The sequence below is a fragment of the Lactuca virosa genome, chromosome 8, assembly GCF_052849685.1.
Source record: "Lactuca virosa cultivar CGN04683 chromosome 8, Lactuca_virosa_CGN04683_v6, whole genome shotgun sequence".
NCBI classification, from domain to species: Eukaryota; Viridiplantae; Streptophyta; class Magnoliopsida; order Asterales; family Asteraceae; genus Lactuca; species Lactuca virosa.
In genome coordinates, this window is record NC_136433.1 from 279,042,735 (window position 1) to 279,055,486 (window position 12,752).

General features: G+C 34.4%; 1 protein-coding gene across 1 annotated transcript; it reads right to left on the reverse strand.

Annotated features, from left to right (window-relative positions):
- Positions 1-6,180: 6,180 nt before the first annotated feature.
- LOC145133115 (uncharacterized) lies at positions 6,181-7,049 on the reverse strand. The gene has a single exon (XM_079068048.1). It carries the CDS (start codon positions 6,690-6,692, stop codon positions 6,258-6,260), a length of 435 nt encoding a protein of 144 aa, XP_078924174.1. The 5' UTR covers positions 6,693-7,049; the 3' UTR covers positions 6,181-6,257.
- Between the last annotated feature and the right edge of the window lie 5,703 nt (positions 7,050-12,752).

Sequence of the window (12,752 nt, forward strand, 5' to 3'; positions counted from 1 at the left end):
ACGTCGGGCGTACTGATTAAGGCACTAGTACGCTGAGCGTACTGGAGTGGTACGCTGAGCGTACTGGAGTGGTACGCTGGGCGTACGCACCCCAACTGGTTTTGGGTTTCGTGTGGGCTTGTAAACCCTTTGGGCCTTAATAAGTTTTGGGTCTGGTCATTTTTTGTGGTTAGTGGTCCGATTAATCTGTTTTGGACCATGGTTGTTTTGGTTGAGCCTTATTGGGCCATGTGGCCCATTAATAGCTTTGGACATGGACTTTGAGCCCATTAGCAAAGGAAATACTCTTGGGCCATTATGGAAGGATTTGGGCATAGGTAATTGGGCTCTTTAATTAGATTGTATTTAATCCTAATTTTGGGTTAATGGCATTATTGTTCAGCACGGGTGGTTTCGGACCGTTAGGCGAGCAGCTTTCGGGTTTAGCAGACTAAGGTGAGTCTCCTCTCCATACCAATGGGTCGAAGGCACCAAGGTCGGCCCATTATGTGTTATGTGGTATGCTAGTTGGTTACATGTTAGGTGGTATGCTAGTTGATTATGTGGTACGTTTTATGCTAGTTGTCTTTGTGATACTTACATGAAAGACCATGGGGGTGCCCATGGCAGTTGGTTATAAGACCATGTGGGGGTGCCCATGGCATTCCAAGTAAAGACCATGGGGTGTCCATGACACTTGGTTATAAGACCATGTGGGGGTGCCCATGGCATTCCAAGTAAGACCATGGGGGTGCCCATGGCACATAGTTGTAAGACCATGTGGGGTGCACATGGCATCCTGGAGTAAGACCTTAGAGGGTGTCCATGACATCCTTATATGTTTGTATGCATGGTTTCGTTAGCTTATATGGCTGATACATTTATGTGATTATGTGGATTATGTGGGGTATGTTATGGGGAACTCATTAAGTGTTAGCTTACAATTTGTTGGTTGTTTCAGGTACTTCAGGATCTAAGGATAAGAGTCTGGCATGATGGTGCGACATGCACTCTCTAGCGTTTTGTTTGGGGACACTCTGATTTTATGAATAATTTATCTGATGTTATGGATTTTGAAAACAATTGTGATTGAAATTTTATAATTTATGGAAATGAATTCGTTACTTACAAATGAAAAAATTTATTGAGAATTTGGGCTGTAACATGCGGAACATTGTGTTGGATGAAGCCCAACAAATCACATATGAGGCTTGCCAAAAATCGTGATTGAATTACATGGAGGAAATTTCGAGTTTCACATATTTGATCCCTCTATTTTTCCATCGTGGTAGAAATATCCCCTTCCTACAAAACTCTTGATATATCATGTTTTGAAATTGGGGCCAAAAGTATAAATTTTAGACCAATTATTAAAATTTAGGCCAAAAGTATAATTTTTGAAAGTGGGATGATCTGTTGACCGGGTAAAAGGGTCAAAATGAATACAATTGCCGTTTTTGAGACTTAATTGAATAAAAAAAACATATAACGACTAAATCGATTATAATGCCAAAATATAATAAATTTTATAGAGTTTCCCTAAACTAAAAATGCATATAACATGATTCTTGGACCTATATATATATATATATATATATATATATATATATATATATATATATATATATATATATAGAGAGAGAGAGAGAGAGAGAGAGAGAGAGAGAGAGAGAGAGTTAGGATCATTTATAAATAAACAAATATTGAGTGAACATGTGAGTGAATAACAACCAATCATTTTAAAAGAATATTATGGTAATTTAACTCAATAATTAATTAATCGTATTTTTAATTAATCCAATAAATTAGGTAACTGATTAATTACTATCCTAATTTATCTCATTCTCCCTTATCTCTTTATACAAGACACGAAAACTTTAACAAGCACGATACCTTTTTTTAAAGAAAGAATTTTCTCTAGAAATTCTTTTACAACCATCGGTGCATAAAATGACCAGATTCACATTACTTTGGTGATCGATTGAAGGAAAGGAGTAATCGACTAATTGCACATCAAGAAGAACCGACCTTGTTTTTTTTCCTTGATCGATTAAATGGGTAAGGTAATCGCACAGTAGGAAGAATATACCTCTGTTTTTTGCTTCACAATTATGGTGGTAGCTTGCACTCTGGCTTGATAAAATATGGCCCGAATATATAAATGCGAAATGTGTGCGAGAGGTATACTCAAAATCAGGGACATAATCTTTTCCAGTCGCATCGAATAGGGAAGCCAACCAAGATTTCACTTCCCCTAATCAGTTGGCATCGAAACATCTGCTGCTTTTATTTTGGCATTTCGTTTGCAGATGAAGGTGTTAGTTTTAGGCATTGTATTATTCAAATATTCTTTAAGAATGATTGAATTCTTTAAGAATTAGATTCGTTCATGCTGGTGTTATGTGATGATGATTAAAGTTGAAATACATTTTTTTTTTGGGAATTGTATTCTTTAATAATTTTTGTATAAAAAAATGGTGTTATAGAGTTAGAAAACTATATATTCTTCAAGAATTACTACATTTGTATAAAATATTTGTGGTGTTATAGGTAAAACACTTCAATTCTTCAAGGATTCTTTACTTGTATACAAAATGAAACATGTTAAATTATTTATTAATTCTTTAAGGATTCTTTATTTGTATACAAAATGAAACATGTTAAATTATTTATTAATCATAAATTCTAAAAGAATATTTGATTGGTTGTTAAGTTAAACCAATTATTTATCCTAAATTCTAAAAGAATATTTGATTGGTTGTTAAGTTATATCACATTATTTTTCCAGAAAATAGTTAGATTTCCATTGTCATATTATATTAATCATATGTATTAACTTTTTATTTAATTTCATTTTATCTTTTTCATTAATTTCACTCAGTTGCCAAAAATATATCTAATATTTATTTCTCTCTCTTTAATGAGGTGCAATTATCGAGTAAGTGACATCTTATGTTAATACAATGTATCCAAAATCACATCCATTCAATTTTGTTAATTCAATGGACCGAATTTGGTCATACTTTCACACAATATTTATGATTCACACACACACATACACACACACACACACACACACATATATATATATATATATATATATATATATATATATATATATATAGGGTGAAGTTCAATAGGGAATCATAATTAACCAAGTAACCAAGGAACCAATCGTGAGCGTCGGAAATCATAACGATCAACGGGCAAAGAAAAATAGATGTACACTTTTACATTGGACGCACACACACCGGATTATACCAAAAAATCCATCATTTACAAAAAAATCCACCACTTTTTTTCGTTTAAAATTTTTTTAGGCCATGTTTTTTATCAAAAAAAAAACCGAATATACCGTTGTTTATGATTTTTCGTCCTCTTTCCACAGAGATCCATGATGATATATAAAAAACGAAATTTTTTTTTTCGAAAAAAACTCACTTCATTTTCTTTAATGAAAAAAATTAATATCTATTTTTTATAGAAAAAAATTAACGAATATATCAAAATTCATATTTTTTTTTTTTACTTTTTAAACATAGATTCATATTCATGTTAAAAAAACGATATTTCAGTTCAGATTCATATTGTGAACCAGTTCATATTCATATTGTAAACCTGTTCAGATTCACATTGTGAACCTTCTCAGATTCACAGTGTGCATAATAATAAGTCAGATTCACAGTGTGAATCTGAACTGATTGGAGCTTTTTCACATTGTGAATGTTAAAATTTGAAATATTACAGTTTAGATTCACAGTGTTAATCTGCACTGATCGATGTTTTTTTTTTTTTTGTGAACCTTCTTAGATTCACAGTGTGCATAATAGTAATACAGATTCACAATGTGAATCTGAACTATTCGAGATTTTTCATATTGTGAATGTTAAAAATTGAAATATTTACAGTTTAGATTCACAGTGTGAATCTACACTGTTCGAGGTTTTTTTTTTTTAATTGTAGTTGATGTTTATTAATAGAGTACAAAAAATTAATATTTTTGGTATAATTAGTTTTTTTTTTTATAAAAATAAACTTAAATATTGAAAAAACTAAGAAAATTAAGTGAGTTTTTTTTGAAAAAAAAAAGTTCGTTTTTTATATATCATCATGGATCTCTATGGAAAGAGGACGAAAAATCGTGAACAATGGTATATTCGTTTTTTTTTTTCGATAAAAAACTTGGCCTAAAAAAAATTTTAAATGAAAAAAAGCAAATGAGTATTGTTATAATCTGGTACATGTGCGTCCATTATAAAATTTTACAACCCTTCCTTTTACCGTTGATCGCTTTAAATTCCGACTCTTTAGATTGGTTCCTTGATTAATAATGGTTCTCTATTGAACTTTTCCATATATATATATATATATATATATATATATATATATATATATATATATATATATATATATATATATATATATATATATATATATTTATATATATATATATATATATATATATATATATATATATATATATATATATATATATATAGAAAAGTTCAATAGAGAACCATTATTAATCAAGGAACCAAGGAACCAATCCAAAGCGTCGGAATTTAAAGCGATCAACGGCAAAAGGAAGGGTTCTAAAATTTTATAATGGACACACATGTACAGGATTATAACAAAATCCACTTCTTTTTTTTCATTTAAAATTTTTTTTAGGGCAAGTTTTTTATCGAAAAAAAAAACCGAATATACCGTTGTTCACGATTTTTCGTCCTATTTCCATAGAGATACATGATGATATATAAAATCCGAACTTTTTTTTCTAGAAAAAAACCCACTTAATTTTCTTAGTTTTTTTAATATTTAAGTTTATTTTTATCAAAAAAAACTAATTATACCAAAAATATTAATTTTTTGTACTCTATTAATAAACATCAACACCGATTAAAAAAAAAAAAAAAAAAAAAAACTCGAACAGTGTAGATTCACACTGTGAATCTAAACTGTAAATATTTTAATTTTTAACATTCACAATATGAAAAATCTCGAACAGTTCAGATTCACATTGTGAATCTGAATTACTATTATGCACACTGTGAACCTGAGAATGTTCACCAAAAAAAAAAAAAAAAAAAAACCTCGATCAGTGTAAATACACACTGTGAATCTAAACTGTAAATATTTCAAATTTTAACATTCACAATGTGAAAAAGCTCCGATCAGTTCAGATTCACACTGTGAATCTGAGTTATTATTATGCACACTGTGAATCTGAGGAGGTTCACACTGTGAATCTGAACAGATTTACAATATGAATCTGAACAGGTTCACAATGTGAATCTGAACTGAAATATCGTTTTGTTTTTTTTTTTATTATTATTTTTTTTATTTTTAACATGAATATGAATCTATGTTTAAAAAGTACAAAAAATATGAATTTTGATATATTTATTAATTTTTTTCTATAAAAAATAGACCTTAACTTTTTTAATCAAAGAAAATGAAGTGAGTTTTTTTCGAAAAAAAAAGTTTGTTTTATATATATCATCATGGATCTCTATGGAAAGGGGACGGAAAATCGTGAACAACGGTATATTCGGTTTTTTTTTTTTTGATAAAAAACATAGTCTAAAAAAAATTTTAAACGAAAAAAAGTGATGAATTTTTTTGTAAATTGTGAATTTTTTGGTATAATCCGGTAGGTGTGGGTCCAATGTAAAAGTGTACATCTATTTCCTTGCCCGTTGATCGTTATGATTTCCGACGCTCACGATTGGTTCCTTGGTTAATTATGGTTCTCTATTGAAGCTCACCCTTTATATATATATATATATATATATATATATATATATATATATATATATATATATGAATTAATTTTGGAGCTCCTAATCATGTATGAGAAGCCCGGCCAAATTTCCCAATCTATTGGGCCGGTCCGTTTCCTCTATGTTTTATATTATTCCCTTAGCTCAACATCTATCACAAGCCACCTATAATATGGATCAGAATCCGTATCTTTTTACAAAATATTTGCCCAACTTCCTTATAAGTAATTCAAGCCTGCTGTCTTTAGATATCAACCCTAAAAACGAATTCTTTCGTTCACACAAACTTCATTTTGAAGTACGATAGAGATCTCCATACAAAATTCTCATGAAAGAAAACATAAATGCTCGTTGGAAACCCGCACAAAAATTTGTTCCGAACCAGATATACACTCTGTTTTTCCAACGATATCAATACTTAATTCAACATGTATCATATTTTTTTGACATTAAGCATTATAAATTTCACCATTACTACAAACAATGTAGAAAATTCTAATCGTATTTTTCTCTCCAAGAATACACCAAAAAAGACAACCAAGAAGTCGCGAGGAGAGTGTCGCCAACGACTTGCTTAGGCCAATCGCTAGCCAAATCTTCGAGTTTCCTCTCAAAATAAATTCTCCACAGAGCCATTGACAAGTGAAGAATCACACACCCTTTCGCGAAAAAGCTTTGAAACTCTCGATCTTTAACAAATGCAACCATGAAATAGATCAATCCAATGCCACAAAGAAGCAATCCCACGAAAGAATGAGAAGTCTGTATCAACAGCTGATCATGTGGCGTCGATCCTGATAGTTTCCGAGCAGTCTCGATTCCATGGCCGAAAACCGAGATCTCATTGAGGCAAAACATGATCAAGCCACCGCATGATATGGCGATTGAGGAATGGAGAAGACAGATTATGAAGAAACCAGATGATTCCATCGATCGGAAACAAATACCCAGGTTCCTGATCTTCAAATTGGGAGAAAATTGTTGGAGAAACTGCTGGGTTTATCAATGTTGACTAGAATCGTGTTGATGGGAGATGAAGATGGAGAATGCGATACATGGTGATAAAGGGAAATCTGGGGTTAATTGTGGAAACATGTACAATGTATTTTAGTATATAGAAGGAGATGATAAACCCTAGATTTTGATTTTGGGTTGTTTGTGATCTGATCTGAAATAGGGATTGGAGAAAGGAATTGGATGTATCGATGCGAAGATGATGGGGGATGGGAGTCGTGTTGGAAGGCGTGCATTGAAAATCACTAAATTGGGTCGGCGCTCTGTCGTCTATTATATTTTCTACCAACTTGCACAAAATGGTCTTCCAATGCTATGATAATATTCAATTTTTATATATACTCTTAAAATCTATGTATAATATAGATTAATTTTAAAAATAATATTAAATATAACGGTTTAAATATTTAAAAACTTTGAATTTATAGGAAAATAAAAGCAATAATGAATTATTAAATTTGAAATGTTTTATTTTTTAAATTTAAATAAATAAGTAAAAGAAATTAATGAACTTTAATTTAAGTAATATACTAAATATAAATGTCTTGATTGACAATTTTTTTTTTGGTAAAATAATCATATAATATCTGTAACAATACATAGTTGAAATCATGAAAATACATTTTGGAGTATGCTTTTTAAATATAAATTAATAGTTGGTCATTTGTAGTGTGTTTATTTTTATTTTTAATTATGATTAATTGTAAGGTTGTAAAAATCACGATCTTGATTGTAGGATCATACAATCATATGATAGATCTCATGCATGAAAAATGAGCCGGATTGTATCTATGGTAGGATCGCAAGTAAGATAGTAGAATTTATGTTTTTTGAAAAAAAAAGATTGTGCTTGAAAAACATGTAAAATCGAATTGTATGAAAACCATTTAATCTATTGCAAAAAATAATAATTACATATGTTTAAATAACAATATACGTCTAATGAACCCTTATTTTTTCTTTGTACCCTATACAATCTCTGCAAATCTCCTTCAATATAATTTGGCCCAAGTCTCGGTTGAACCCTATATCCTCACAGATTTGCCAACGATCAACCTCTCTACGAACCAACATATGGATACTCCACAATCCTTTTTACCTCTAGACTATTATGGTATGTCTTTACTGTTGGATTAAGTGTCTAAGATCTTAACTAAATTGATATAATCTTAGTGGATAAAAAAATAAAGTCATTTTTAGGTTGCCTTATAACCAGAAAAATAGCTAGGATTGATATTTAGAGATAGGGATGAAATGTTTATTAATATATTATATGATTAATATATTCATTAGAAATTGTTAATAATTAATCAGAACTAATTGAAATTAATTTTGGGTTAATTAGAATTAATTAAGAGTACAAGGGTTGAACTGCAATTGTTCAATAGTTGAGCAATGAAGAGAATTATAGAACCTTCCCCCTATGAACGGTTTTGAGGAGGGCTTAGAAGAGTTTTGGAAGCCTCGATCAGACAAGGAAACAAAATCTGAATCAAACTAAAATACTATTATTTTAATATTTAAATCTAGGGTTTCAGGGTAATCTGACAGCTATATAAAAGGACCGTAACCCTTTGAAAAACCGATACATTGCCCTACACAAGAAGAAATCGGTTTCCTCCATCTCCCTCTCTCCATATTTCGATCATAGGGTTTCCTAGGGTTTGAGTGTGACACATTAGAGACTTCCACATTATTGGAGCTAACTTTCCAAGGTTTTCTCCAAGAGGTTTTCTTACATCATTCGATTATTTCACAAAGTATGGTTCTAATCTAATAGTTTTTGATTTTATAGGTTAGATGAAGTTTCACAAAGTATGATACTATAACTAGAGAAAATGCCATAGTGTGCTATGTTGCATGTACCCATAAGAGTTTATGTTAATTTCCGTTGTACAAATCCTTTTGTTGTAACCTAGAAAACCCATTAGTGCTATCAGAGCCTAATTTTCTGTTATTAGTGCATATTATGAAACCAAAAATGGATACCTGAAGAAACCGAGAAAAACTGTCAATCATAGGGCGCACTGCGCTTGCAGACAGGAGCGACGCTCTTTTGGCTGTAGTAGGGTTTCAGGATTTAATTGGCTTTTTGAATTGTAAGATAATTATTAGTCATGAATTTTTATTTTAATTGATTAAGATCTGAACGTTATTGTAACATTCCGTTTGAAATTCAGTAAATAAATAATAAACCCTAAACCGCGAGATGTAAATTTATATTTTATATTATTTTATTGCAACCTTAAATCCATAATAATTTAGCAGGGGGTTGGTTCTGGGAGTTAAATGTCATAAATTTTTAATATTGGGGGTTAAGTGTAATTTTCAGAGTGATTTTGTAAAGATTTCAGAAGGCAGGGGGTGTTTGGTAAGTTTAGGAGTTAATCTGAAAAGGATCTTGTGGAGAGGGACTAAACTTGGAAAAAGTGAATAAATGTTTGAAAGGAACACGAGATTAAACCCAGTGCCCCCTTCCCCTTATTTTCTTAATGCAAACCCTAACCCTAATTGCAATGCATCCAGCCGCCACCCTTATGCTTCTATGCTCCAGCCGTCGTCAGCTTCTAGTCATGTAGGGACTAACGAGCGTCGTCGCCGCTGCTCTCATCGTTGACGAAGATGAGGGTCACGAGCTCGACGCTGTGACTGTGGGGAAACCGGACGAACGAACTCTGTGGCTGTAATGTCTCTCTCCGTCAATGGCGCAATCCCCTCTTCACCCTCTTCGTTGTTCCGCCGTGTCCCGCCGTCGCCGTCGTCGCCATGCGACTGCTTAGTATTGCTGGTGTTCTCCGACTGCCGCCTGCCACCTCGAGGGTAGTTGAGTTGGGTGTGTTTTCTGTGTAATATCTCGTGTTAGTGTTCGTGTGTTGTTGTTACGATTCGAAGGCGTGCATGTGTATTTTCTGTTGGCCGGAAAACGTGGAAAGACCACCATGACAGCTAGCCATGGTGGATGTCATCTTGTTGCCACCCTCTGCCGCCATCAGCCACCGTGGAAGATGGTTGTGTGTGTATTATGGTGCAAATATATGTGTGTTTTGGGGGTGTGATGTTGTATGAACAACCTTTGGCCGGAAAAAATCAAGGAAAACCCCCACCACCATCGTGAGGTGGTGGCTGCCGCCGTGAACCGTCGTCGACCACCACCGCCCGAGGTGGCATTGGGTGGTGCTCGACCTAGTGAAACCCAAATTATTCAAAAACTTAACTCTGGACCTAGTTGGCATGTATTTGGGTTAGAAACCCTAATTAGGGTTTAGAAATCCTAATCTTGGAGACTTTTGTTTGGGACTTGCTGGGACCCGCATTTTGGACCGTTGGATTGGAATTATGAATCATGCCTGACCACATTGTATGATTGGCCTAGTAGAGTGATGGGCTTAGTGGATTAATTCCTTAATGGGTTAAGTGTTTTTACTTAACCCTAATCGTCATTTTATGTAAAAACCCTAATCATGTTTGGGCTTCGAGTTGGGCCTTTCTTTTGGGCTTAGGTGTTTGGATTCTTGTTGGGCCATCTGAGAACAAGTGTATGGACTAGGATATTTTTATGGGCTTTAGGGTAAGGCCCATGTAAGGGGTTTGGGCCCAATTTGGAAAATTGGACCATATTTGGGCCTTGGTTGGTTTTTCGCTTTTGGGCCTCCAGAGTGTGAGTTTGGGCCATGGTTTTGGACCAAGCTAGGTTAGGGGTAAAATAGTCTTTTTACCCCAAGTATGGATTTATGGTTATGCATTGGCACCCAACTGTTAATTGGGTGTTGTTTTGATGTTTGACGGTTTGGGAATCTGTCAGCCAGCAGCCGGGGTTCGCCTGTGTGATTCGGCAGCGTGAGGTGAGTCTTCTCACTATATCCATGGGTCGAAGGTACCAATGCCGGCCCATTACTTGTTATGTGGAATGCTAGTTGTCTCTGTGATACTTGTATGAAAGACCATGGGGGAGCCCATTGCATTTGGATATAAGACCATGGGGGGAGCCCATGGCATTCATTGGTAAAGACCATGGAGGGAGCCCATGGAAACTATATGTATGTTGCATGATATTCTATGGATGATATTTTGTGGATGATATACTATGAATGATACTCTGTGGATGATATTTTGTGGTTGTATGCTATGTGGTATTTTTGGGAACTCACTAAGCTTTGTGCTTACGGTTTTCAATTTATTGTTTCAGGTACTTTGGTTTTCAAATGGAAGGGCTCAGGATGATTGCAGAGCACACACCACATGTTTCCGTTTTCTGTGAATTACTCTGATTGGTCAATGTTTTGTTAAAACTTAATTACACTGGTTTTATGGGAAAGACATGTATTAACGATCTATTAATCTAAAAACAAAAATTTTTATATCATGATTTTTGGGGTGTTACAAGTTGGTATCAGAGCCTTGGTTTGAGGGATTTAGACATGCTCTCAGGTGTGTCTGAACTCAAACTGAGGAATTGGTAAAGTTTTCAAAAAGAAAAGTATTTTAAGAAAAGAGTTTTCTAAGATAAGAAAAGGTGTGGTGCATGCAATCAGCCGAGCTCAAATAAGTTTTCCCAAAATACCCATGCGTGTTAGTTGATATGACTTGATTTATGAATCTGTGAATCGCATGCTATTTAGGGCTAAGGATCTGCTCAATTTTTGCATGATAGAATGCTAGGAGAGATGCCTTTGTATGTATATCGTAGGAGTTGGTAGACTTGCATGCTAGTGTTGATTAGTTAGTGGTATTTGATCTGATATGCGATACATTCTTGCTTTGGGAGAATTGGATGCTATGCTGGAATAAGGATATCTATTGGAATCAATAATTGCTAAGTGTATGTTTTAAAAATTGTATACGGTTAGGATCTTATAGCCGTAGAATAATTGATTTGGCCTTATTTCCTGTTCCTTGTCTGGTTGTGGTTTTAGGGTAGAGTCTGTTATTCGACAGTCTATTTGATCCTGTTCCGTGTATAATTTGCATGCATAAGGCAACTAGTAGTAAGGATGGAAATTCTAGCTTAAGTGTTGGTGTGTGGGGTGAACGTTCTATGATGATTCTATGGATTGGAGTGTTACTGCACGAATGTTGCTTGCTTTGTGCTTTGTGGAACTCTTGGATGATGGGGGTCAGCTACTAAATGAATAGGAAGGTATTCACGAGGTAGATGACTGGCATTATGAAGAGTTCTTCAGCAGCCGATGGCAGAGTGAGGTTAGGAACCTAGGTGAGCTTAGGGAGTACCGCAGTGGTTGTAGTCGTGTTGTTTAGTGAGCTTTAGTGCATCAGTTTGAGAAGGTGACTTAGAAGATTCAGGATGATTCTTGAGGAAAGTATGGATAGGTGTGGAAGGTAGTATTGGGTCCGTACTACTGAAAACATAGGTTCCATACTCGAATCGGGGAGAGTCTTGGAGAATCTAAGAAGCTTGGGGAAAAGGACTATTGAGTATGTTATAACCCTCTACATGATTGTATTTCAGTTTGGTGACGAGTTTTCAGGAAGGAGGTATAGGTTCTGGTTCCGACTCAGGTAAGGGTACTGAGCCGATTAGCGAGCATATGTGCGAATTCATCTCGTCGGAGATTACCCGCGATGTTTTGGAGAAGTCTCCTGTGATCTTTGGTTCGATCAAGGAGGAGTTTTTTGAAGATCTTGGATGAACGCTTGGGAGCATTTCATAATGAGGTTATGGCTATCGTTGGAGCTTATACTCTTCTTTCTATGAGTTTCGTGCTTGTGGAGCTCCTATATTTTATGGGGAGAGGGACCCCGTTGCCAGTAGGAGGTGGTTAGCGGATATGGCTAACGTGTTCAGGACGAGTTTCTGCCGAGGAGGCGAGGGTCAGATATGCTTCCTGCCTAATGAAGGTCAGGGCGTGAGATTGATGAGAAGAGATTGGTTGTGAGGTGGGTGATGATGTTGTTGATACTATGTTATGGGATGATTTCTCGACCAAGTTCCAAGCTGAGTCGCATTAGAGATTGAGG

Bases quoted from the DNA above. Each gene is read 5' to 3' on its own strand.
- LOC145133115 (XM_079068048.1), bottom strand. From the start codon at position 6,692: ATGGAATCATCTGGTTTCTTCATAATCTGTCTTCTCCATTCCTCAATC.